The sequence below is a fragment of the Elaeis guineensis genome, chromosome 11, assembly GCF_000442705.2.
Source record: "Elaeis guineensis isolate ETL-2024a chromosome 11, EG11, whole genome shotgun sequence".
In the NCBI taxonomy this organism is placed as follows: domain Eukaryota; kingdom Viridiplantae; phylum Streptophyta; class Magnoliopsida; order Arecales; family Arecaceae; genus Elaeis; species Elaeis guineensis.
This window is the reverse complement of record NC_026003.2, coordinates 98,697,477-98,725,337: the sequence shown is the minus strand read 5'-3', so window position 1 is coordinate 98,725,337 and position 27,861 is coordinate 98,697,477. Positions and strand designations below refer to the sequence as shown.

General features: G+C 40.7%; 1 protein-coding gene across 3 annotated transcripts; it reads right to left on the bottom strand.

The window, feature by feature from the left end:
- Positions 1-3: 3 nt before the first annotated feature.
- LOC105053580 (bet1-like SNARE 1-1) lies at positions 4-27,861 on the bottom strand. Of its 3 annotated transcripts, none has more exons than XM_010934795.3 (6): positions 27,633-27,861; positions 26,667-26,800; positions 24,939-25,080; positions 761-817; positions 536-595; positions 4-458 (listed from the first exon to the last, which is right to left on the bottom strand). In XM_010934795.3, the coding sequence occupies exons 2-6, from the start codon at positions 26,678-26,680 to the stop codon at positions 369-371; spliced, it is 363 nt and encodes a 120-aa protein (XP_010933097.1). In that variant the 5' UTR covers positions 26,681-26,800; positions 27,633-27,861; the 3' UTR covers positions 4-368. The 3 variants fall into 3 exon arrangements, with proteins under 3 accessions (XP_010933097.1, XP_010933098.1, XP_019709083.1); XM_010934796.4 differs by having other exon boundaries at positions 27,549-27,833; XM_019853524.3 differs by having other exon boundaries at positions 26,667-26,847; positions 27,633-27,833.

The following is a 27,861-nucleotide window of genomic DNA, read 5'->3' as shown; positions in this document are numbered from 1 at the left end:
ATGTGTCCACTGACTGAAGGACGACTAATTCAATTCAAGAATTTCCAGTGTATGTGTAATACACAAGGCTGCAATTCCTTTGTATAATGATGAAATGAACACTAAATCACTAGATCGCCAAAAATCGATACCCGATTAAGTTCTGACAGTATTAGCTATAGTTTTATGAGTGAATGATGGAGCAGCCCAGACATCTCAATCTTCAAACGGGAAGGACATTAAACCTTCAGGATCTCATATCTTTACAGAGTTTCGCAAGAAAAATATTATATACACAAACAATTGTTGCAACAATCTAGTAGTAGGACCGACAGTCTTCTGAAGTCATCAAAAACCTGAAGGTTAAGCTTAACAGATCATGTAGATCCCTACTTGGTTAAGTAGTATATAAGCAAAAAGAGTGCCAAAAAAGATGCAACAAGTGTAGCCATTCTGCGACTCGATTTTTTCTCGAATACCTGATTCAGAAAAGTGATGTCATCACCAATCCGATGAAAGAAGACCCAAAGCAAAGGATAAGACCAAACTAATTTACCATCTTGAAACGGTCTACTGTTCCAGAAAGAACACCTCTTGAAGCATCCATATCATGGCCCTAAGTCACCCAGAAAATGTGAGTTGGATATCCCGATACCAAAACACATAGACGTGTGTGTGTGTGTGTGTGTGTGTGTGTGTGTGTGGAGAGAGAGAGAGAGAGAGAGAGAGAGAGAGAGAGAGAGGAGCAACAAAGATGCCAGGGGAAGGTGCACAGAAATACCATTCTGTCTAGTACACGATTATGCATCTCGGCTTCTTCATGTATATCACCCGTCAACTGTCATAACCAAACATTTCAATAACAATTTAGGATTACTGACAACTTAGTTGCACAAGAAATGAGACACAAAGAACATAAAGAACAATTCCAAATATCGAGGTGAATCAGGCTTCTCAAATGTCATATTACAAGAAATATAATCTTTTTGTGAGCAAAAATGACTTCAAGATTTATTATTAAAAAAAAAAGGAAAAAAACAGAAACCCTGGTTTGAAAAGATAAATCATATTCTCATGATCCAATCATCGAACCAACTAGTAATTTGGATAATCTTTTTCCAATACTATTAAGAATATTAATATCTATTTGCTTCAGAAAAATGCTGACTCAAGACGTTGCTAAAACATTAAACTTAAGTAGATAACCAAAAAACAATTATTTTCTTTCACTTTGTTAGATAAAAAATTGCAAGATCTCATGATGGTACACCAACATAATAGCAAGTCACATGAACTATTATTTTCAACTACATATGCTGAATAGATGATCAGCTAGTCTTTAACAGAACTTCCACATATTTGTTTGGCCAAAATTGACAAGTGAGACTTCTCACTTTGGTTGAAATTTAAAAAAAATTAAAAATTAAAAGCATTTCTCGGTTACAATCATTTTACTTAGCTTGCAATCAGGGCATTTCCTTCCATGGCATGGTGATACAAAGAAATATTCTAGGTTTTTAATGGGCACTTCTTAATTGTTTTCACTTCATTTCCATATGAATCATAGACACATTCACATGGGTGCAAGAAAAAGAAACAGAATGATATCAACAGGTCAATAAGGCGAAGATAAAGTATGGCTAGGTTACGGGTGATAATGAATACATTTATATTTTTTACATATATGTAATGGAGAAAAGAAAACAAGAAATCAAATTAGGTCATCCAAATAATATAGTTCATACTTTAGATAGCCTTAATGACATTCAAATCAATGGACCAAACTCATCCTTTATATAATAATATCGACATCCACCCTCCAAAGCTAACCATTCATCATAAAAAAAAAAAAATCAACATTCCGACAGAGAGAGAGAGAGAGAGAGCAAAGCCCACTGCTCCTAAGGTATCCAGGAAGTATCTCGAGCATATCTGAGAACATCCAACGCTTTGTTTGAATTTAAAAACAGGATAATTAATTATCTGACATGTACTAGAAGCATAAAACAAGTATTGTTATCCAATAAAGATACAGCATGCAATTCCGAGGATCCATTCTTCGAAGGTTTCCATAAACATCCTCTTGAAAGATCACCAGCAATGTTGGCAGTCCATATTACCTTTAAAGCAACCATCAGATTTAACTTCTAACATCTCTGTTCGACATGCATTCACCTAGGCTAAGGGCCATTCACTTGAAGCCCAGGAACTATATTTCCTGTCACTGAAAAGTGATAACTACATAGATAATCCATGCTTCTTCAGAAGGTATGCACCTACAGAACAGTCTATCTAATTATCTTCTTGATGCCTCACCCACCTCCCTATGGATAGCATGCCATTTCTATATATCTCTTATTTCACTTCCACCCATACCAAATGACCCTCCAAAATCCCATTGTTTGGACAGCAAGAATTTTCACCCTCAATATTAAAAGGTTATATGCTTCAGACTTTCATCTTGTGGGATGAAACTGAAATCTTGTAAAAGAAAAACCTGACAGTTTTTCAATCCATACTTATATCGGGATGCAGGAGGAACAAAAAAATATATCATACAATAATAGTTGCACATAAGGAAATGCAATTTAAAGAAATAGCATGCTATAGGGAAAAGATCAAACCAAAAATATCTTCACAATTTCAATGTAAATGTCAAAGGAAAAAGGGGCAAGAAAAAGAGAGAGAAACGTGGGTGGTGGTGGTGATTGGCTGATCGCCATCCTGGGAGAGAGGGAAGATGCTGACTGGGATCTTAATAGTGGTAGTGGTGTGCTTACACCAAAGATGAGAGGAAGAAAGGTGAAGAGACAAGGCAGTAATGGCAAGATTTTCATCTCAACCAATATGTCCATTTGTATCGTTGTCAGGCCCCACCAATGCAATATACAGGTAAATCCTTGACCCTTATTATCTTGATTGACACAAATTAATAAATTTTAAGATATAGGCTGATACAATATCAATATATCAACCAATATTTTTCAAGCACCTTTTTACTTCCTTAATAGATGCGTTAATTAATAAAAATCCCAAAATTAATGCCTTAATATTTTTTTGGCTGGTTATGCATTTACATATGAACCAAGATTGTAGTATCTTACCCCTAAAGCATCAGTTGAGATCCTTAAAAATCTTAAATCTTCCAAAATATTCCCACCATTCATCTTCATTGAGACAAACCAAGATCTAAATTCAACTCGATCTTGGTCCCCCACTGAGATGAACATATCTTAGCTTTTTATAAAAAAAAACCTTGGCTAATGATGGCCAGCAATAGTCATGGTGGAATAGAAGGTAAGATGGAGGAGAGAGTAGGTATGATAACCTACCAAACCAGGTTGGAGACCTTAAAGATGGGACAAAGAGAAGAGATGGCATGCCATGGAGGCATGAGAGAAAAATGACTTGAGAGGTGCTTGATTAATGCAAAATAAGTCCTTCAAAGGACTTCTGCCCTGTAAGATCATATCATTCCTGATATTTGTTAATCCTCGTGCCTAGCTATCCAAATAGACGAGACTATCCATAATAGGATATTTGGCCCTAATATTAGAAACCAATGGGATTGTAACAAGTCTAAGGGCCTATTTGGATGTCTAGGATTTATAAGCATGGGATAAACTTCATGATAGGATGTAGGATTTGATCCTGTAGGATTACACATAAAATCCTATTGAGAGAAAAATCACATGTAAACTAATCATATCCCATATTTGGGTGATAAATTAGAATCCCCTCCTCTCTCTACCCCTTCTTTTACCAAAATAACAAACTTATCATTATCAAAATATCATATTAATCATGATAATTACAAAATAATTTATATCAAGAAAAAACTAACATATCTTTGTGTATCTTTGGAAATTAAACTTAAAACTCATTCAAGTGTGGGACAGATTTGAAATTTGTCCCTATGAATTTGGAATTTGCCCCTCAGATATCCATTACTCGAATCCAATTATATATATATATTTAAAATATTTATAAAAATTTTGACCATGAAGCCAACCCAACCCCTCTTATGTAGCCAATCTGACCTGAGACGGATACTGGGTGGGTATGGATATAAAATTTTTAGTTGTAGGATGGATGTGGATATTGACCGGCCTAGCCCATACTTGACTCATTGCCATCTCTAACTTGTTTAGCAATACCCTAAAGAATTTGGGAAGAGTTTTGGATTTAAAATTAAAATCCATTCAGATTTGGTATTTGCCCTTGATTCCTGCTACCCGAACCTAATTATATATATATATATATATATATATATATATATATATTATAATTTTTTTATAAAAATATATAAGTAATAGAAGGATATGACGATTTGAACCCAAATTTGTAGATGGCCTAACCACTACCTTAACCAAGAAGCCACGATTTGCATCTACTTTTAAATTGTTTGATAATATATTTATACCGTTTAAATTCTTATATATAAACACCCAACACAAAACCCCAGCCATCGTCTAAGCTTTCCTATTCAATCGCTCCAAGCCGCCCACCCAATTGAGACTCCTAAGGACGTAAAAAAAAAGAGAAAAAAGAAGGGGAAAACATAGGAAAAATCAACCAAACCAAAGGAAAGATGGAAAAATTGAAAGGTAAGACCTTTTTCCCACATAAATTGATCATTTTCTTTTCTTTTCATTTTTTCTTTTCATTTCATTCTCTTTCTTGGAGATTTGTGGAAAAGGAGAGCACTAGAGGGAGATCAAGGGTTTTCTTACGTTGGTTGGCGAAGGTGGTGAGAAGGCGTAGGGGAGGGAAAGGAGGGACAATTGGTGGCAGGAGGAGGTAGAAGAGGGGGAGGGTGCAAGAGGGGAAGAAGATGGCATGGGCAACAGGGATGCGAGACATAGGGGTGGGAAGGTAGAGCCCGACAATTATAGGAAAAAAAGACCTCCTAAGGTCATTACTTTTTTCCTATAGGATTAGCCACTTCCCATTGCTTGTTTATCCCATAATTCAATCCCCCAAATAGTAGCTAGGAAAGGACAGGATTTTTATCCATAGGATTTCTAAATCCTAAAGGATTTGGGCCAATCCTGTCCTTTCCAAATAGACTCTAATTGTTTGCTGATGGTCTCGATGTGTTTGCTAAGTCCAATTATATATTGAATAACTAATAAACATTATTTTCTATGCCACCTTATTAGAAAATAAAATTGTTCATATTGCTCAGCCAGTTTTGCACATAGCGCATGGTTCATGGTGGGTGGTTAAATTTTATAGATAAAATATGGTTCATACCCCCTATCGTGCCCATTTTACCTAAACAAATCCAATGACAACATAAGAGAGCTCTTCCAACCCTCTGGATTCATTAGCTTTAAAGCAATTTGTAGACATTCAATTCATCCAACATTAATAACCGCTCTTGTATCATCCATAACAAATGCCTCAACTATAAATTACCAATCCAAAAAGTTTTTGTTATCAATCCTTATAATTATTCACTGCAATGCAATAGGTGTTCCAATAAATCTTTCATGCTAATTTCCTTGAAGCATACTTGATCCTTTATAGAGCACTATGTTCCAAAACTCTATAATGATGTTAATTTCCTCCTACTTTGCATCAGAGATCACATTCCTGAGTTACTATTCCTGCTTTGCCTCTCCGGATGGATGGAAAGGAGGATAGGTCTAGATTGATATGTGAGTGTGCCAACAGTGTTCAAATCAGAAAGGATAGACAATAGCGGGTTCCGCTACCTTGACCTTCAAGGATAGTTGCTACTAGGCTACTGCTTTCTCAGGGAAGAGAGTGGCAATTATAGTGCTACACTAAGAACTATGAACTAAAGGATAAATAAATTAAAGAAAGAAAAGTGGAAGATAAAAGAGAGATGCTGATCACCGACTCCGTGAAGCCTTTCTCAGAATTGCAATCTAGCATTTATACATCTCCTTAGTTACTATCAAACAGTTCCATCTCTAGCATTGATATCTATCATTCTCGGTTATTATCACTTCTTCCAGTTTCTCTTGTTGATTGCTGCAATCAATTCTAACCATTTGTTCCCACTTTCTATGTCCTAGTCTTTGGGTAACCATATCTACTTCACATTGTACCAGGCCAATATCTTAGCATAGAACATGATCGGCCTTTAAATCAATACTTAGCCTCTCTAGTAAGCTATACTCACAATCGGCCTATAATTTACAACCTATTTAGGACTCGATGTGTGCCTTGAGTAACTACTTGGCCTGGTTTGACCAATTAGTTTTAAATGTCACTCAGCCTTTCTTACGTAGTGCCACATAGTAACTTGATCAGCCTACACATTTCTTGGTCTATCCTTTAACTCTTTTCAACCTTCCTCAAGTCTAACCATGTGGCATCAATTTTGCTGGTCTTTACATCCTTGATGGGAACGTGATGTAAATAGTCCTATCCAGTGCTTTGCCTTAGTGGCCTCTATGCTCATCTTGTTAAATCAGTCCTATGCACTTGGCCTATTTTCATTACCCAAGTTAAAACCTCTCATTATTACTAATCCTGGCATTGCCACATGGCCACCATCTAACTAGTCCTTAGGCTTCCCCTATAAGTTAGGATGCGGTGTAAACAGATACTTCACTTTGTGCCAAAATTTGTTGCATCTTATTAGTAAACCTTCAAATCTACTTGGATAGAATCATCCTATACTTTCTTCTAACTTTCCAATTACCAATTCTTGTTATGCTACCTCTTGTTTGAAAAAAAAAATGTTACAGTTTTTTAAATAGAATTTGTGTTCTTTACGGAATAATTTAAGCAAGGTTTTACGTTCTAGCAGGACGGAGGGTGCCCCAGCCATCTCATCATATTCCTATAAAAAAAAACAGGATCGGGGTGGGCTCAGGACTCCAAAACCCATCCACGCAAGAAGAGAAGAAGAAAGAAGAAGGAAAGGAAAGAAAGATGAACAAAAATAAAAAAAGAAAGGAAAAAAAGAAAAATATGAAAAAAAAGAAAGGAAAGGAGAAGAAAAGAAAGAAAAAGAAAAGGAAAGAAAAGAAGGTAGAGGAAAAGAAAGAAAAGAAAGGAGAAAGAAAGAAAGAAAGAAAAAAAGAAGAGGAGAAAAATGGAAGATATCCATCGGGATGCATAACTGAGACATCTATCAGGACATCTATTAGGACGAGACGGGACAACAAGATGTCCCATTCCATAGAGAAACTAGGACACTTTTATCCCACAAGATTTAAAACCTTGAATTTAAATAATAACCAATTAGTGTTCCCGAATTGATCATCACAAATAGGTGAATTATGAGAGCAACAAACATGAACTATTAAAGGATAGAGATAATCTAACTTATGGGCCATCTCTTCTACCAAGGATCACAACTAAAATGACTTTCTTAAAGCTCCTTAGTAAGACTATCATTGCTAAAAATTAACCTTACAATTACGAACAATTACAAATTCTTTAATCAACAAAGCTATATTGACTTAATTTTGTTCAAGGTAAGATATACGCCTACTAAACACTTCCCCAAAATAAAAAATATGTAGAAAAAGGGTTCTTTTGCCTTAAGAACAAATAATTTAAGCAAGAGAGACAGTCTGCTAATAGAATACCCAGCCATAGTAACCCACAAAGATTTTTTGATCATAGCTCACTAATTTCAGTTCACGCTTACGATTTCAACTCTAAGGAAGCCAGTTTTCATTAAAATCTAAAACTCATCTCACTTAGTAGGAGTAATTGACTTTCTTGTTTCTTAAGATGGTCCTCAAATAATTTTGGAACTAGTTTTGATCTTAACATATCAGGCATGCAGAGATTTGAAGACAGTTGCATCCCATGCCTACTTAACGCCTATAAGTAGGCAATGATGCTGAAATAATGCAGGCTTTGAAACAATTAACTACTTAATTCAAGAAATTTTTTCATTCTAGCCCCTTCTCCTCCTCGAATGGTGGATTCCATGCCAACTCTCACTCCACCTTGTCTAATCTTTGGCGTATTCTCCTCGACTACTCCATTCATGAAGGGAAAAACTGCATCAGTCAGTATAAAATCCTCGCTTAGCAATTCTACATTTTGTGAAATCTTTAAGGCACATTAGCAGTGATGTAGACTAAATGTTGATAAGACTATTTCACAAATGTGATCTTCACACTCAAGAGGATGAAGATTACAAACATTTTCAAAGTCAAGATCTGCATCTAGGTAAATTTAAGAATTTGCAGCAAATTGAACAAACTAACCTATGGTAAGTTGGCTTGAGTATCCGTGCCATCAAAGGGGGTATCCAAGCAGCTAAGATCATCTACTTGCTCAACACCATCAAGCACATGTTCAAATACCCTAATTTCCTACATCACTTCTACTGATAATTGAAATGTCACCTCATGATGGTAAGAGAAGTGTTTTAAAATGCCGTACATAAGACCACATATGTCGCTGTATGTGTATGCAGTTCCCTGACCACACTTCATATCCTCTAAGTGGCATCTATATGCGGTTGAGCCTAATACGGCCCCAAAAATGGTTTCCTTAGCATTTTTAGAACACATATGTAACAGGATTAGTATTGTGAGACTCCAATTACAGCCTATTTATCATTGTGAAACCGCATATGTAGGCCTTTTAGCATTGTCAGACCATACATCTAGCCACCCTTATGCAGGCTCATCCAAACAGGCAGGTTCAAGCTAATGATAGCGATGAGTTTGGGTTTCAAAAAGGCCAAAAATGTGTTGTTAGTAACATCAATATGTTAATTATCTTATCATTATTACTACTAAGAATTAAGTATTATATAGCAAACACTAATTGCCAGAGATTATTCTTATTAATATTACTTATAAAATATATTATTATTATTACTGTATTTCATATATTTTACCTATTCTTAAATATTTATGGTTAATTGCATTTACAGCTTGCATAACATATATACAGCATGCAGTCCCTTGACCACCCATATACAATAGCCGCTTTTTAAAAGATTGAAGAGGAGTATTGTGCCACAACGAGCACTATCTGCATGGGTCCATCCTCATAATGCATTCATACAAATAGCATAGCATAAAAGACTTTTCTTTTCTGGTCATTTAGCATATGTTATTGATTATGTTAATCATCTTTGGACAACCTTATGGAAGCAACATGCCAATAACATAAAGTAAGATTAAATACACATACAGCAATTAGCTGTATCAATCAAATAGTAACCAATAATCTACCACTATAATTCAACTTGATGAAGTTAGCTTAATCATTTAGTCCTTAGCAAAATCCAAAAAGACCTGAAGGAAGCAACCACACAGACATGTCATAAAAGAAAGTAATTCTCAACAACTAAACAAATAAGGAGTGCCTCACCTATTATAGAAGCTTTGCTAAGATGCTTTCAGAAGTCCATATAGCCTCTTTTTTTAACAAACTAGCAACCAAGCACATTCAATACACATTTGAGGGTAGAGAGAAGGGAGCAAGATTCGCAGACTCGACACAAGAGCCCGTGCCGATTAGCCGGCAGTACGGATCGGTATGGAATGCATCAGACCAGACCAGTGCGAACCGAAACAAGGAAAGAAAAAAATCGAGAGGAAAAGAGAGAAAGAGAGAGAAATAGAGAGAGGGAGAGGAAGAAAGAAAAGAAGGGAGGGGAATGAGTCGGAGGAGCTGCCGGACGACCTCCGACTGGCCGCCGAATGGTGCAGTCCATGCACGCAGCGCACTAGCATGAAACAGGGGCGACGCCCCTGTTTCACATAATTTTTTTAAAAAATCGAAACTTAAGTGAAGCTGGCAAATCATTGGCTGGCTTCACTATTTTTGCTTTTTCTTAAAAAAATTCAAAAAAAAATGAAGCCGACAATCCGATTGCCGACTTCACTATTTTTAAATTTTTTAAAAAAATCTCTTAAACATTGAAGCCAGCAAACCAACTTCACTATTTTTAATTTTTTTTTAAAAAAAATCTCTTAAACAATGAAGCCAGCAAATGGGTTGCCAGCTCACTATTCGGTTTCGTTTTTAAAAAAGGACCGACGCGTGAACAGGAGCTGTCACCCCTGTTTCACGGATGCGACTCCACCAGCATGGTTTTCTCCGCCTGCTGGCCATGGCGGCCGTTCGAAAACCTTCGGTAGCCCCTCCACCATCCCATCCTCTCTTTAGTGAGTCACTCCCCCCCTCTCTCTCTCGTTTAACAGCCCTATCAGACGAACCGAGCCGTGAAAGCTTCCAAGACCTTCCGACGGCCGCTGCGGGCCGCGGTCGGCCTCCAACGGTGTCCTCCTCTCTCTCCCTCTCCTCTTCTCTCTCTCTTCCTCTCTTTCCCTCACTTTCTCCCTCGATACCGGCGTGTGCCGCTTTCCAAGATGGAACCATCCTGGTTCCCCGCCGATCCGGTTCGACATGCCTCGAACCGTCTAATTTGGTACGGTTCTGAAAACCTTGGAAGGAAGAGTTGATGATAGTGTCCAATCTATTTAAGAGTCGAAACAATGAGCTGCAACTATAGGGGAGATGAATTAAAGAAAGAGATAAGAGTCCAATTAGGAGTTCTACGAATAGAGTCCAATATATTTGGGAGTTCGGTGAAAGGGATATATGATCAAGAAAGGTAGAGAACGAGAGTGCATGTGGTAGTTAACTTGATTGAGAAAACGAGCGGGATAATTAACATAAATGTTGAGATAAATAGGAAGGCTATTCTTGGTATAAAAAATGATAATAGAATCTAGAGAGAATATTGCATGACTTCGAAATTGTCATTTTTATATATAATGCAGATTCTAACTGTTTAAGGATTGGATGGTCAAAATCAAGATTTTCTCATACCATGCCGAACCGACCAGTACACCTCGTATTATACCAGATCGGCAGAGAACCGGCACGATTCAGCCGATAAATTCGATACACCGATGGTACCATAAGGGAAAGAGAAGAAAAGTGAGAGAGAGAGGAGAGGGAGGGAGGTGGGAGCCGCCAGAGGCCAGCGGTGGCCCATTGTAGCCGTCGGAGGACTTCTGAGCCCCGTATCGCCCGATAGGACTTTTAAAAGAGCAAGAAAGAGAGAGAGCGCTGGGAGGGCGGCATCCTATCGAACAGACGCCGCCTCCATCGCGAGGCCCTCGATGGCCAACGAGCCCACGCCGACGGGCCTAAGGGCGATCGAGCAGGACCTCTGCGGCTCCGTCGGTCTGCCTCCTTCGAAACAAAACAAGGCCTGTGGGTTTTTCTTTGATTTAAAGACGTAAGTGAAGTCGGCAACCGATTGCCGACTTCACCTGTTCACAGGTTTTTTAAAAAAACCTGTGAAACAGGGGTCGATGCCCCTGTTTCATGCTCGTGGCGCCACCCGCACGGACTGCGCTGTCGAGCAACCACAGCGACCAGTCAGACGTCGTCCGATGGCCTCGCCCCCTCCTTTCCCTCCCTCCTTTTCTTTTTTCCTCCCTCTATTTCTCTCTCTTTTCTTCTCCCGGTTCGGCTCCCATTTCCTTCATCAGTTCGCCTAGTTCGGCATGGTATGAAACCATACCACATCGTACCGTCGGCCGATCGATACGGCCGGCGATACTGATTCAGCAAACCTTGATCAAAATGATTCAACATAACCAGTTCTCACCATGGTTAAAAGAGTCAAAGTATGCATGACAAGTACAATGATTAAACGAAAGTGGAAGAGCTTTCTCTTTTTTCTTTTTGTTTTGAATATAGGAAATGAAAGGGCTTTTTATACCCACTTTTTCTTCCTCTGCCCTATAATCCACACTTTATGCCCCCAAATTCACAAACGTTGTGGTGTTGTGCTCTTTACCTACATAACACCCTCAACATCTTTCTCAACCACCTCCAAGCTCTAAGCCCATAAATCTAGCACTACGGCCAGTCATAACACTACCAACAGCCCCTTGGTCCCAATCACCATGCTGCTACCAGCCTCTTGTCTCTCTCTCACTTTGATATTTCACCATGAAGATCCAAGCCCACAATGTAAACACTGGTGGCTGATCCAGATGATCCCACAAGTCTCCCTTTTCTACCTGTTTCTTCAAGTCATTGACATTACCTCAATCATCATGCATATTTCTGTAGGGTGAGAGAGAGAGAAGCTGGATGAAAGGCTATAATGCAAAGTGGGAAGATGACATCAAGAGGGAGGGATAAGGGCAAGGACAAAGTAGGGAATGAGAGAGCAGCAATAGAGAGCTATCGCTGTCCGTAAAGCAGAGCTTGAAGCTAGGAGACAGAGGAAAAATAATAAAAAAGACACTGACTGCTGATTAACTTCCCCTTATGCCCTTCGCTAAGAAAATGGCTAGGATTTGATCAGCTAGACTAGAAAAATATAATGAAAAAACTGTCACATAATTGTTGCTGCTGAAATCTAGATCGCGGTCGGAAGAAACTAGAATGGTGGCGTGTCCTTCTAGTTGGAAAACCTATACACAAGTCCTGATCGGAGTTGGCTCCGACGGAGACCCTCCGACGCTCAAGTCAGATCACAGAAAAATAGATGAGGAGTGCTAATGGGATTATGGTTGTGTACCTTAAGAGGTCCTCTGTAGATTCTTTTGTAGATTAAAGTCATGTAACTGTCGAGAGAGATCGTGGGGCGATTCAGGTGCAATGTGACGAGACTTCCGATCGAGATCGATGGGATAGTTATCACACCTTCCTTTTCCATTCCAGAATCAACTGAAAGTCGTAGACGATATTGAATTTTGAATTAGTGTAGGTGAGATCAGTCCTACCTCTTCGATCGAGAGTTCGGCATAACTTGATGGAAGCGGATGTCAAGAAAAGGAAATGGCCGAATTGGGTCCCACCAAGCAAGATGAGGATTGGTGTGTGCTTATAGCCGAAGTCAGAACTCAGTATACCCAACTATCCTGCTATCTGCGGTTGTTCGTGTTGACAGCCAGTCGCTACAGAGACAGAAGAAAATATGATGACGAAGCCAACAGAGGCCGATCCTTAATTCATGCTCAGGACGACGGTTTAAGTTCAAAGATCATTATAGGCTGAAGCTAGGATCAGACCATCTTACCGCGTTCATCAGCCTATAACTAGCCACTTGCCCCCATCTTCGGCCCTAAGAGGAAATATCCCCCAACACATGCCCTCCTACTCCCAAGTTCAATTTGAGTGAAGGGAGTACTAGAATTTCTATTGGCCGAAGATGCATCGTTCCTCGCATAAAAGTGGTGCATGTTTCTTAGATGAATCTCGGAGCCACTTCAAACTGCAATCATGACAAGGGGGCAATTGACAAAATTGAGGGAATGGCGCGTCTTGTTTCTTGCGTATATTATTAATTGGCCGATTGACGCTTCTCGACTACCTGCGGATTGCGCTACGTGTCAATCATCGGACGGCCAGACAAGATTTGGTATCCAGACGGTTTCAATTTTTTGTGTTTAAAAAGGAGATGGCCTCTGACTTTTTCCATATATTCTCAGACTTTCTTCCTCTTCCTGCCTTTCTTCACGAGGGTTTTTCGATTCGTCGGCCGTTTTCCTTCAAGCAATCGTCTTCATCTCTCGAAGAATCACCATCTTCTCTCTTCTTATTACGCTACAGCAGGTTGGTTTCCTTTCTTCCCTCTTTCCACTTCTTTTTCATCTTTTTGGTTCAGTTGTCCTCCGTGTCTTTAATGGCGAATTCTAGCGAAAATCATTCTTCTGAATCACCTCCTTCTTCAGGAGGTATTCCCATTAGTGGAGGCAAGGAACAGGACGCCACATCTTTTGCTCCAGACCAGATTGAGTCTAAGTTGGATGTGAAGGAGTTGAATTGCATTCGCATTCGCTATAGAATCCCTTCTACCTTTGAATTAGAGTCTTCCGGTACCAGTGGTAGAGTAAGCAATCCTCCTCCTGGTAGGATAAATTTGTATGAGAAAGCTTTTCAAGCTGGATTTAGGGCTCCCTATTCATCCTTTTGTTATCGAGATTTTTCGCTTCGATCTTCCTTTGTGCTCCATTATTCCAAACTCCTTTCATTTCATCATCGATTTTTTGGTTCTTTGCTCTAGAGTTGGGGTCCAATCTTCTCTACCTCTTTTGCGATCCTTCTACACTGTGAAGAGATGTACCGGAGATTGGTGGTACATCTCTCCACCAAGAGGAGTCTCCACGTTGATAAAGGGGGCTCCATCTTTGGTGCACAACTGGAAGGCTCGATTTTTTTCATTTTCGATCCTTCTGTAGAGTGGGGATATCCACACTGGGGTCGGCCAAGGGATTCTTCCGCTAAAGGCGTTGCTATTAGAGCAGTCTTTCTTTAATACTGGTATTAGTCCGGCCGATCCCAGAGATGAGGATATCTCCATTCCTCCTTCTGATGCTTCTTTTGCAGCCTTTTGCTGATGTGGAGCCTTTCCACAGCGACGATGAAGCCCAAAGAGATAAAGAAGTTACTGAGGAGATCGTCGAAAAGGACAGCATCTTCTTTGTCCACAGGAGTTCCGAAGAAACCTAAAGCTTCAGACAAAAGTGGAAAGGAGAGAGCTCCTCCGACTTCAACTCAAGAAGGAGCCACTTCGACTCTTCCCTCCCGAAGCCAGCTTCCGAAACCTGTCATGCTCCCTGCTCCCCAAGTTGGTTCGGTATTGGCGGAGTTGGACTCCGTTGGAGAACTGATGAATCAGAAATAAGGTCAGGGTTCATCTACTGCTAAGGGGGTTTTTGATAGTTGGAAAAACTCCAACCATTTCTTCAAGGGTATGCTCCTTGATGATGGTCTGGAGGAAATCGAGAAAGAGGATAGCCTAAAGCAGCAGAGGCAGATGATTTCTGCTTTTATAAACATGAATCTGTCCCACCCCCCATCCCTTTTTTTTTGCTCAATCCCTGTTTTATAATTGTAGGTGGGATACCATGCGGCAACTATTATCATCAAAATGAACGATGTTGAAAAGGAGCTAGCCGAAGCAGATAAGAAGTGCAAGTTAGCCGAAGCTGTAGAGGTCAAAGCCAAATCGAGGGCAGAAGCTGCTGAAGCTGAGGTTGCCCAATTGAAGAATAAGTTGAAGAAAATTGAAGCTATACTGGCTTCGAAGAAAAAGAAGAGATTGGAAGCACAGGCTAAGGCCATTGACATTGAAAGGAAAGCCCAAGAACAAACTACTGAAGCAGGACATGCAGATATAGAAGCCTTCCGCGTATCCACTAAATATTCAGATGAAAAACTCGCCTTCAGTCAAGACGCCTTCAACAATGACCTGGATATTTGTCGTAAGAAAGTGAGGGAGCACTTCCCAAACATGGATTGAGACTTTTTATACCACTTGGGAGAGGAGGAAGAGGAAGAAGCCACCGAGGGGACTTCGGTCATCGAGGCAAGTGGGGGACTGTCTGAAGCTACCGCACCTCCGGAGGTTCTCCCAGCACTCGAGCAACTGATCATGGTTACATCTAATCCACCATTGAAGGATTCTTATGCCGAGATCGGGCATAACTAAACTTGTATTCCTTTTTATTTCTTCCTTTGTTAATCAATGTAAAAATTGATTTTTGAAATTAATGAAAGAAAAAATTTTACCCATATTTTTGGACTTATTTGTGCATGATGCCCTTCCCAGTGGGTCTGATTGATTGTTGTGACCGCATGTTCACCTAGTATCGGATTAAGCATCTTCCAAAGGCCTCGCCTAAACTCTTGAAAGGAACTTACATCAGGCCCAACAGGATACCGTCGAAGCTAAGGCGAAACTTCGAAAACTTGAGATAAGTAACGAGGGGGTGGCGATGGAGCAAAGGAGTCTACAAAAGTGCCTGGAATAAACGTCTAGAGATGAATAGAAAATACTTCTCCGAAAAATATAGGTTGACTGTAGAGCACGATGAAATCGCTAAGTCTGCTAGGGCTACCAATTGGAAGATGGACACGAAAAAATCCCTTCTCAATGAGCAGCTGCAAGCAACCCGAAATGACATTACAAGACTGCAATATGACCTAGCCTCATATAGGTCAGCGACGAAGACAAGCAAAAAATTGATAAGCTTAAAGAAGAACTTTATTTGGCTAGGGGGAATAAGAAATCTTTATCGCTTATTAGATGCGAAGAGGTCAGTGATTGATGACGTTCGGAGTGAATTGGCCAAGACCAGGGGAACGATCGCTGATCTCTCTGGAGCCCTTCATAAGGACAAATCCGCATTAACCAAACTTCGAATTCAGCTTGCGGAACAGGCGGCTGCGGCTGAGCATGCTAAAGCAACCGTCAGATTGTTGGAGGATCGGCTAGCTTCGACATTGCACGATATGACTATCGCAATTGGCGATGTGTCTACTCAGGCGATAGATCTCGACTTTGAAGAATGTCGAAGCTTGGTTAGGAGGCTTTTTTTCGGAGGTTGACTCTCACCTTCCAGCTTCAGACCTGACAGGAACATCGGAGGTCGAAGCTCCGCTAGCCAACGATTGATCTTTCAACCCTTGTACTTTCTTTTTTTGTCTTTTGTAATCCTCTATCTCATAACTGTTCTAAAAAATTTTCTGATAAGGAATAAAATTTGAAGGTTTGGTATTATGGTGTTGTTGCACAAGCTCGTTGTTTCATGGGTAAGACTTATAATTTGGATGAATTGTTTCCACATTGGGACATTTTGCCATGACATCTGTAGAGCGGCCATATCTTTAGGTTCGGCTCAATGCTTGGCCGAAGCTGATGGCTTGAGGATCCTCTTGGATTAGCCCTCACTCATAGTCTCCAATCTTTGGCCCGGATGAATGTCGACGGGCTTCGAGGGTTCTCATTGGTTACCCCCTGTTTGTAGCTTTCGATCTTTAGCCTGGATGAATATCGACGGGCTTCGGAGATTCTTAACGATTACCCCCCACTTCTCCTCATTACTAAGATCTTCTTAGGCGTTGACCCACTGAAGAGCGGGTTCGGTCTTCAGGGGTCCTCAAGGATTAGCCCCTACTTCTTAATAACAGAGGTTTTTACTGTCCGTTGGGAGAAGAATCATGGCGATCGATCAGACGTTTTTCTGAAATTAAAACGTTGATTCGTGCTATATCTTGGAACTTTTTCTGCCATAATGACAGGCGGAATTTTCCAAGAAAATCAACTGATAGTCTTCTCTAAGCCATTTTTCGATAGCAACGTGGCAAATTAGGATGGCTTTCAAAGCATTCCGCTAACTTCGCTCAGATAAGAGAAAGGCGCAGTGAATGACGGCGACGGTTGAAATTTCAAAACGTGACACATGGAGGATCTAGATTGGCTCTCGTGTGGGCATACCTTCATTTGCATCTTCTATAAATTGTCCCTCTCTGCCACTGATGCTCCCACAAACTCTTCCCCTTTCTCGTTTCTTCCTCTCCTCTCCCTAAGACCATGGAGCCTGCTCCCCGCCAAGTTAAGCCGTCAAGGAGTTCCTTTAGGGGAAGGGTTCCACCAAAAGGGCAAGAACTGCACCCAACAAGCCCCTCCAAGGACTCCCGATGAGGGCACCTCCATTGGGGTAATGCTTCGTCCTGGTACTGCTGAGGAGGCTTTCGTAGAGGCCCATCTCCACTGCGTCGCTGAATTCAAGGCCTCAAAGGCCTTCAAAGGAGAGCTTCTGGATGCTTCCGCAGCTGGATTCGTGCAGGACTTTGAGAATTGCAAAGCCCACATCAAGCACCTGATGCTGCAGCTGGACCTGCACCACCTTCGCCTTGAGAACAGCAACGATGAGGTTGGGGTGTTCTCTTCATATGAGGATTGAATTTTCTTTGTCCTGAATCTTGGTCTTGATGCGGCCAAGAAATTGCAGTCCTAGAGGAGTCCTTGTTCTTCTTTTCTTTTTTTTCTTTGTATTTCTGTTATTGTCTATCTTCCTGTCTTTTGTTTGTAAACGTTTGAAGTAATGAAAAAATTAATGTTTATGTGAATGTTTATGCATACCTTCTCTGCAATTTTTGCCTCTTCTTGCTATTCTTCTCTCTTTTTTTTTCTTTTATTAATTGCCTTCATAGCATATTAGTCAGATACTCCCCAAAAAGAATTCATTTATCGGAATAACATCGAAAGATAAAAAAATAACAATATTTTTAGAGTAAAATATAACATTCAATGGGTGAATGACATCATCAATAATACATCTGCAAGTTATTAGAGTTTCAGGGCCGAGGCAGAAGCATCCCATCCAACTGCTTAAGATGATAGGTTTCTGGCCGTATAACTTCATCCACCTGAGACGGGCCTTCCCAATTGAGGCTTAGCTTTCCACGCTGTGTGGTCTGAGAGACTTCGGCTCGCCGCAAGATCAGGTCTCCGACTTTGAACTCTTTATCCCGAACACAGAAATTATAGTACCGCGCCACCTTCTGTCGATAAGCCGCCATCCTCACTCTTGCCTTCTCACGGGCTTCATCAAGCAGATCCAAATTTGTCCAAAGTCATTCTTCATTACCTTGGTTATCATAATTTTCAACCCGATGTGAAGGGAGTTCGAATTCTACAAGGATGACAGCTTCAATTCCAAAAGAGAGGTTAAAAGAAATCTCCCCCGTCAGATTTCTTTGAATGGTTCGGTACACCCATAAGATATTGTACAGCTCATCGACCCAAGCTCCCTTGGCTCGGTCGATCCTAGCTTTCAACCCCTACAAAATGGTTCGATTGATAACTTCGGCTTCTCCGTTGGCCTGAGGATGGCCCACCGCAGTGAAATGCTGGGAGATGCCACGGTCTTGGCAGAATTCAGCGAGCTTCAAACCTGTGAACTAGCAACCGTTGTCTGTAACAATCATCCGAGGAAGATCGAACCTGCAAATAATAGCCTTCCAGATAAAATCGGTCACTTTGGCTTCAATAATCTTGGCAAGGGGCCCAGCTTCCACCTATTTAGTAAAGTAGTCGATGGCCACTAATAAAAATTTTCTGACCTGATGCTGGTGGAAAAGGACCTAGGATGTCCATCCCCCATCGAGCAAACGACCAAGGGATAGCAATCGGAGTGAGTGGCACAGATGGCAGGTGCTGAACATTGGCATTCCGCTGGCATCGGTCGCACCGTTTAACGAAGTCAGTTGCGTCATCTTACATCTTGGGCCAGTAATACCCTTGCCGAAGTAGTTTGTATGCTAGAAACTTGCCAGCTAGGTGATTGCCCACATTCCTTCATGCACCTCCCGAAGAGCATATTCAACTTCGGATGGACAAAGACACCTTAAGAGCAGTAGAGAGAAGGATCACTTATAGAGTCTCCTATTGTAGAAGATGTAGTGGGCAGCCTGAAACCTGATCTTCCTGGCTTCCTTTGAATCTACAAGCAGCACTCCATCCCTTAAGAAGCGAATAAAAGGATCCATCCAACAAGATTCGTCACCGACTTGCAAAACTTGGGCCAAATCTTCTATGCTTGACCTTTTCAGGATTTTAAAAAATGACTGTCGTGGAAGATCTCCTAGTGCTAGGGTTGCCAATTTTAATAGCAGATCAGCTTTCAAATTTTCAACCCGAGGTACTTATTGGATGCCAAAGTCAGGGACTTTCGATATCAGATTCTTCACCTTCTGTAGGTATTTTTTCATGTTTTTTTCTTGGGCTTCAAAGTCTCCTCTTACTTGCCCTACTACCAAATGGAAATCAATGCAGATCTTTAGTTTTGATACCCCAAGTTCTTTGGCAATTCTTAGCTCTGCCAGAAATGCTTCATACTCCACTTCATTGTTGGTAGCTGGAAAGCTGAACCTCAGAACATATTTAGCAGTGAATCTTTCAGGTCCGAGTAGCAGTAACCCCGCCCCTGATCTAGCGGCATTAGATGAGCCATCTACAAATATTACCCAAGAGTTTCCCAGTTTCGATGATTTTGGTTCTACTACATCCTCCTGAACAGGTTCGGACATCTCCAGATCATTCGGGACGGTACATTCCAAGATAAAGTCCGTCAAGATCTGTGCTTTGATGGATGGCCGAGGTCGGTATTGAATTTCAAACTCTGCAAGTTCAATGGCCCATTTCACCAGTCGGCCAGAGATGTTGGGACGATGCAAAACAGCTTTGAGTGGCTGGTTCGTCAACACCGCAATTGAGTGTGCAAAAAAATACGATCGAAGTCTTCTAGCTGTAACAATGAATGCAAAGACCAATTTTTCTAACTTTGTGTACCTGATCTCTGCATCATGTAAGACTCGACTAGTGTAGTAGATTGGCTTCTGAACATTATCCTGCTTATAAACCAGCACAGCGCTTATTGCCACTAGAGATACTACCAGATACAAATAAAGCAGTTCGCCTATGTTCGGCTTGCTGAAGAGTGGCGCTGAGCTCAAATATTGCTTCAGCTCTCCAAAGGCTTGCTGGCACTCATCGGTCCATTGAAAATTCTTCGACTGCTTCAAAATCGAAAAAATAGAAGATAACATTCGATCGATCTCGAGACAAATCTATTTAAGGCTGCCCCGACCGGTGAGGCGTTGAACTTCTTTTATACTTCTTGGTGGGCTCATTTCTATTATAGCCCGAATCTTCTCTGAATTGGCTTCTATCTGCCAGCAGGACATCATGAAGCCCAAGAATTTGCTCGAAGTCACTCCAAAGGTACAGTTGGTAGGATTTAGCTTCATTTTGTACCTCTTCAATGTTACAAAGGTCTCTTTAAGGTCTTCAATGTGGATCCAAGAGGTCTTGCTTTTGACAAGCATGTCGTCCATATAAACCTCTATATTTCAATCAATTTAGTCTTTAAAAATCTTGTTGACTAGGCGCTGGTAAGTTGCACCTGCATTTTTCAAACCAAAAAGCATCATCCTCTAACAAAAGAGACCTCGGTCAGTAATAAAAACCGTTTTCTCCTCATCTTCAGGAGCCATTCGAATATGGTTATATCCAAAAAAGGCATCTATGAAAGGAGCTCATTGCTCAAAGTTGCATCCACCAATTGGTCAATGGAAGGCAAGGGATAGCTATCTTTCGGGCATACTTCGTTAAGATTTGTGAAATCAATACAGATCCTCCACTTACCATTCATCTTTTTCATAAGGACCACGTTCGCGATTCAGCTGGGATAGTTGACTTCACAAACGAAGCCTGCATCCAACAGCTTATCCACTTCTCTGGCTATCACCCTTTGTCGTTTAGATACGAAGCTTCTTTTCTTCTGCTTAACAGGCTTGTGCTTCGGGTTGACGCTCAGCCGATGCATCATCACCTCCGGATCAATGCTAGGCATGTCGGCCGATGCCCAAGCAAACACGTCAGTGTGGGCCTGCAAAAAGGATATAAGTCTCTTCCTAGTTACCTAGTTGAGATTCGATCCAATCTGGACGGTATGCTCTGGATTGCCGTCTCCAAATGGGATTGTCTCCAGGTCTTCCATCGATTTTCCTCTTTCTTCGGACAAATCATCCTGAGTGTCCAACCCATCAACTAGGTAGGCCTCGAATGGCCCCAATCCGCGAAGTGCAATGTTGTAGCATTATTATGGCCTAATCCCCACGCACTTTGCCAACTTCGAAGTTCGTAGGGAACTTCATCTTCAAATAGTAGGTGGATACCATGGTTTGGAGCGCATTGAGTCCTAAACGTCTAAGGATTGCATTATAGGCTGAAGGTGCTCGAACCATCAAAAAATCCACTTGGATTTTAGATCGTCAAGGGGATCACCCAGCTATTACGGACAGAGTTATTACCCCTTCGACCGACACAGCATTCCCAGTAAACCCCACAAGTGGGGTATCCATCCACCCCAATCATTCCGGTGATATGCCCATTTAAGAGAAAACATCATAAAATAAAACATCGGCTGAACTTCCATTATCAATTAAGATGCAATGTATATCATAATTTGTAATATTTAGAGTTACAACCATCGCATCGTTATGTGAAAACTGAATCCCTCGGCATCTTCCTTAGTGAAAGCAAGGGACTCTTCGACCTTCGGCTTCTTGGATGGTTCGGCTCTTCCTCCATCCTTTCATGAGATCCTCCAATTATTGCATTGATCACCCTTATCAAAGGCCGCTCTCCAGAAGGCTCCCTCTACTGCGGTTCAGATGGGATCGGTTATCTTCGTTGCTCCTCCCGCTGATCCTATCGACGTCGGATGAAGCGGTCCAAGCGACCATGCCAAATAAGTTCTTCAATTTCATCCCGAAGCTGGACGCAGTCTTCGGTGTCGTAACTGTGGTCGCGGTGATAAAGGCAATATTTATTTAGATCCCGCCAACTGGGACCGGACTTCAACCTTGGTGCACTTGGAATCTGATCCCTGATCTTCATAAGCACCTGAGATCGAGCAACATTCAGAGGGGTGTACTTGGTAAACCTCCCAGGTGGAGGCATGCGCTGATCCTATTGAGAGCTATCCCTCTGTCGAGAGCCTTGTGGGAGAGTTCAAGATCTTCGACGTCTAGGAGGAGAACGAGGGTGCTGCTGGCTCCTTAGCGGAGATGCCGGCTTTTCTTCCTTCTTGCCCTCGATAGGAATCACCAGGGGCTCGCCTTCAAATGCCTCATCTGCCCTAGCTTATTTCTCCGCTCGAGCCAGCATATCGACGAAGTCTCAAGGATAGGTCTTCTCCAGAGAATAGCGAAAATCGTTCTTCAGTACTCCACCCTTCAAGGAGGCCATCGTAATCGATTGATCCAGATTGCATACTTCCAATACGACCGCATTAAAACAGCAAAGATAAGATCTGATGGACTCCCCTTCTCTCTGCTTCACGTTCATCAAGAGTTTGATCCTTTTTGTTGCTTCCAGCTACTCACAAAGTGGCCAACGAATAGCCGGCTCATCTGATCAAAGAAATGGATTGTCCAGGGCTTCAAACTGATATACCAGTGCCTGACTATACCCTTCAAAATAGATGGAAAGGTACGATAGAGGACGGCATCAGTTGCCCCATGGATGAGCATCAAAAACTTGAAACTCTCTAAATGGTCCACGGGATCGGTGATCCCATGGTAACTCTCAAATTGTGGCATCTTGAAGTTCAGGAGGAGAGGCTCTTGCATTATTTGGCCACTGAACGATAAGTTAGTGTTGTATCCGTCGTCAAGAGCCGGTGCTTGGTGATGGATCACCTCAATCCGCTTATATATCTCTCAAAATTTACGATCGATGTTAGCAATAGTATGATTTTCAGAACATGGCGGGGGGGATCGCCAACTAGGCATTAAGTCCTACCTAGAAATGAGGACTCGACGATCGTTGTCTTTTTGGTTCAAGACTTCGGGGTCGACTGTAGTGAGTCGGTTTCCTCGCTCAAGGCTTCGTGGGGGGAGTGGAGGTCGCGCCTGCGGTGCTGCTGCAAGCCGTTGTGGAGGAATTGCCGAAGATGGATTCACCACCGGTATTGCGTTGGCTAGTGGGGGTGCGACTGTAGTCGCCACTACCGGTGCCACCGTCGATGATGCTGCATATAGATGTTGCATCATCTGGACGGCAGTGGCCAAGATTTGGACTTGCTAGAATAGTAATTGAAACTGCTCCGCAATAACATTAACCACCGATGGAGAAGGTGGTTGCAGGACTTCCGATTGCGGCTGCACCAAAACTTGCTGGACTGCCGTATTCTCCATGGGCTGGGAGGTAGCAACAGTACCGGACCTCCGAGTGGACGCTCGTCGTGGTGCCATAATTGTTGTTTGGTGCTCCTCAAATTGGGTCAGAGCCCTTCCTCTAACACCAATCTGTTGCCGCTGAAATCTAGATCATGGTCGGAAGAAATTGGAGTGGTGGTGCATCCTCCTGATTGAAAAACCTACACACAAGTCCTGACTGAAGTTGGCTCCGACGGGTATCCTTCGACGCTCAAATCAAATCATAAGAAAACAGATGAGAAGTGTTGATAGAATTATGGTTGCATACCTTAGGAGGTCCCCTGTAGATTCTTTTGTAGGTTAGAGTCGTGTAACTATCGCAAGAGATCGTAGGGCGATTCAAGTGCGACGTGGTGAGACTTCCGATCAAAATTGATGGGGCAGTTATCGCACCTTCTTTTTCCATTCCAGAATCAACTGAAAGTCATGGGCGATATTGAATTTTGAATTAAAGTGTAGGTGAGATCGATCCTACCACTTCGATCGAGAGTTCGACATAACTTATGAAAGCGGATGTCAAGGGAAGGAAATGGCCGAATTAGGTCTCACCAAGCAAGATGAGGATCGATGCGTGCTTATGGCTGAAGTCAGAACTCAGTATGCCCAAATACCCTACTATCTGCAGTCGTTTGTGTTGAAAATCAGTCGCTACAGGGACAAAAGGAAATATGATGACGAAGCCAACAGAGGCCAATCCTTGAATTCTGCTTAGGACGGCGGTTTAAGTTCAAGGATCATTATGGGCCAAAGCTAGGATCGGACCATCTTACTGCATTCATCAGCCTACAACTAGCCACTTGCCCCCGTCTTCGGCCCAAAGAGGAATATCCCCCAACAATGATAATATAGAAAGTGTTTCATAAGGTTATGCAAAATACATCCACAAAATAAATGCACCAAAGATTGGTTCATAAATCTAGATTATGGGCATATAGTATTTAAGAACCATGGCATTAACATTTTTTAAATTAGAACCAAAGATAACTAATCAATGTTGCTCAGACAAGTGACAAAGGAATCAAGTGTCTATGTGTCCCAAAAAAGCACTAACTTGGGCCCTAGAGGAAAATAAAACAAAGATACTAAATATGTGTGTGTGTGTGTCCATAATATTAAATTGATAAAACCTCTGCTCAGTGTTATGCTAGATCTGATAAATGTCATGTCAAAGTGACAAAAGAAGACATATAACAATATTGATATCACAGTAATGATATGAGGTATTAAGTTGTGTCCTGTAGTGTCCCAAATGACTGGGACACCAAAAAAAAAAAAATTTGTAGTACAGCTAACATTGTAACTAATTCTCTAACAAAACATTGTAGAAAGTAATTGATACAAAATAAGCAAAAAAATATCTCCGAGATGCATGTACTGGAAAATCGTTCATATGGAAGATAGGCTTGTTGCGATCATATTATATCATATTTAGTCTTATTCCTGACATAACTTACTCTCTTAAGAATGTTCACTCTATCTTGCAGCCCATCAATAGCCCTATCATTGTCATGCTCATCAATTTCATGAGAGGAATAGGCTCGGATACCACCCTCCTCAAGGCCATTAAAAAGAGCAGCTCTGTTGCTTCGATAATCTCTGCAAATAATCAAAATCACCACTAAAGAAAAGATATTGATTATGTGAAAGTAGAGCAAATGAAATATACAATTCCATCACAGGAAATAAGAAGTTTTAGCCAAGTAGAAATGCACCAGATCATGTCTGGAAAGAGTCTGGAAACCTGTATATGACCAATACTTCGATAGCAAATTCATCAAAATACAGATAAAAAAGAATTTTTAATTTTCAAGGGATTCAGATGAACTGTATTGATTACATATTGTCCATCTGAACCTTAATGATCGTAAATGTCAATGGCCATATATTTTAGTTAGTACAAATCAAATTTAAAGCAACTAGATCAATTTTATAACTCTGTAATAAAAAAAATCCAAGGATTTAATTGACACCATGTTTAATTAATATCTTCGTGCATATCCACACATCCAGAAAGAGCCAGATATAGATATCACTCTTTACCCCCCTTTTCCTTTCATTCCCTACTTCTGCCACAAATGACCAATGAAATGGTATTGAACTAGAAAGGAAAAAAAAAAAACTACAACAGGGATGTCAAGCTTCAAAAAAAGATGATGGTTTATAGTGTTTGGCTATTTTTCAGTGGTTATGGCTCCATTTTTAGCAACTTTGGTAAAACTTTATTTTAAATATCAACTAAATCTGGAAAAAAAAAAAAGAGATTAAAAAAATAAGTTAGAACTCATCATAAACAATTGTTTCAGACTATCAGATGTATCATTTTAGTGCCTTTGCAATGAGATGATGAAAAAGAATCTTTTAAAAATGTTATAGAAAGCATACTTATATCACAATATATATATATCCAAATGCATATGGGACAAAGCAATGAAAAAAGCTTCACCTCCACCTAAATCTAGCTAAAATTTAAGGTAGCAGTATTTCTAGATTATCCCAAGACCTATAATACATCGGTTTACTTCACAACTTCAAAGGCAAATGCTTCCAAAATCGAAAGAAATGAAGAAATGAAAAAAAATTGGCATGGATAACTCACATATAATGAATGTGGCCCCACAAGTTGGTTTGGTTCAAAACTCCAAAAGTAGCCATGATTTGGATTTATTGAGGAATCAGGACAAAATCAAAATGTTTTCATTTCATTGTGGGAGTTCCAATATAGAAACAGGCATGGTACCAATTCTTTAACCTTGTCTATACTCTAATGAGAGTTTCCAACATTGTTTCTTTTCTTTTTTCTAACTCACCACATGCAACATCCAACTTTGCTGCCCACATTAGGTTAGTCCATTTGTATTCAAATTATCTAATTTGGTGATATAAGAACCCTGCAGCTTAAAATAGAGTTCTTTCTACAAATCAATAAGAGGGGAAAAAGACTGGCAGAAAACTTAGGAATTTAGCACTACTATAATTCAGATTACATATTTAAAATATTTCAAGACATAAATCAAATTATTTATAAGTAACTAAATATTAACGACTATAAAAGACCTAGAAATCTTTAAGTGTGAATCAGAAATCTCAACCAGGTCGATAACTACCAAATCCCTATAACTGCAGTTTGCATTTGCGCACACACATGAGAGAGAGAGAGAGAGAGAGAGAGATTGGAGATGTACCTTCTTGAATTCATGACTCCACTAGATTCAGACCACAGAAAGTTTTGTTTCCTTTTTTCTCTCCTTTTCTCCTTTAAAATTTCCTTATATGTTTGCGTCACAGATGCCTTGTTCTCCTATGGCCAGTCCAACAGCTGGAAGGATAAGCTTTATTAGTCATCGAATGCTCACAAGCGTGAAACTGCATGTTAAGAATGTAATTTGGCTAGAATTTCATTTACTTAATATTATGAAATGAGATACAAAAAAAGAAAACACTATTTTCTTCAAGCCTTCTCTCATTTTTCCACAACATTACAAAGAAATTCCTCCAAACATTAAGACATGAAATAATTTAACTTTGGTAAAATCCAATTGTTCATGTTATAACACGGGCAGAGAAACTAAGATACACAAAAGTTTCCATTGCTGCAGGATTTCGAAAGAAAAGGGGGAAAAAAAGAAAAAGAAAATCTAAGTTTAAATGAGAGAAAAAGCCCAGATAAGCTCCCTTGAATTCATATTCAAGAAAAAAATGTCATATTAGAATAGAACAACATGAAACAAAATACACGCCAAACGTCAAAATCTCCACATCTCAGGCTTAATTCAATGTGACAAAAAAAAAAAAAAAGCACGGAAAAGACGACCTAATTCATCCCTAGGTTTTGTAAAACTTCCCTTAAGAAATCGAAATCAATTCCGCGACTTCCACAGTAATTTTTTCACGTACCATGAAGAAATCAAAGCAAAACGAATTCCACGATTCAAAAGCATATTTTTCAATCGATCAATTCGGAACCGAAAATAGAACCGAATCAAAAGAAAAATAAGCCAAATTTAGATCAAAAAAGACATTAAAATAAAAGACAGTATATCTCTATGCATGAAACGAGACATCACCGGCGAAACCGAAACGAAGTTCCACGATTCCAAAGCGAAAACCCTTCAATATACCATCTATCACAATGGCAGACACGAACTTACCTGTGGATTGGAATGCTTCGATCTCCACCGAGGAGAAGGTGGGACGAAGAGAGCGAGGCCTGGGGTATGGTTCGGTCCGACAGGAGAGGGATCTCGGTGTCGGTGAGGAGAGGCGCAGAGAGGAGGGAGTGCGGGCAAGGAACCAAAGGAACCCCCACCTGTTTCTCTGTGCGGACAGTTCATACCAAGAATGATGGCGTGGCACCAGGCGCCTCGGGCTCCACCTCTG

What these genes read in the sequence shown, in the direction of transcription:
- LOC105053580 (XM_010934795.3), bottom strand. An exon ending in GAGTGAACATTCTTAAGAGA is followed by an intron (nt 818 to 24,938) that starts GTAAGTTATGTC and finishes TGGTTATGACAG; the next exon opens with TTGACGGGTGATATACATGA. An exon ending in ATCGTGTACTAGACAGAATG is followed by an intron (nt 596 to 760) that starts GTATTTCTGTGC and finishes TGGGTGACTTAG; the next exon opens with GGCCATGATATGGATGCTTC.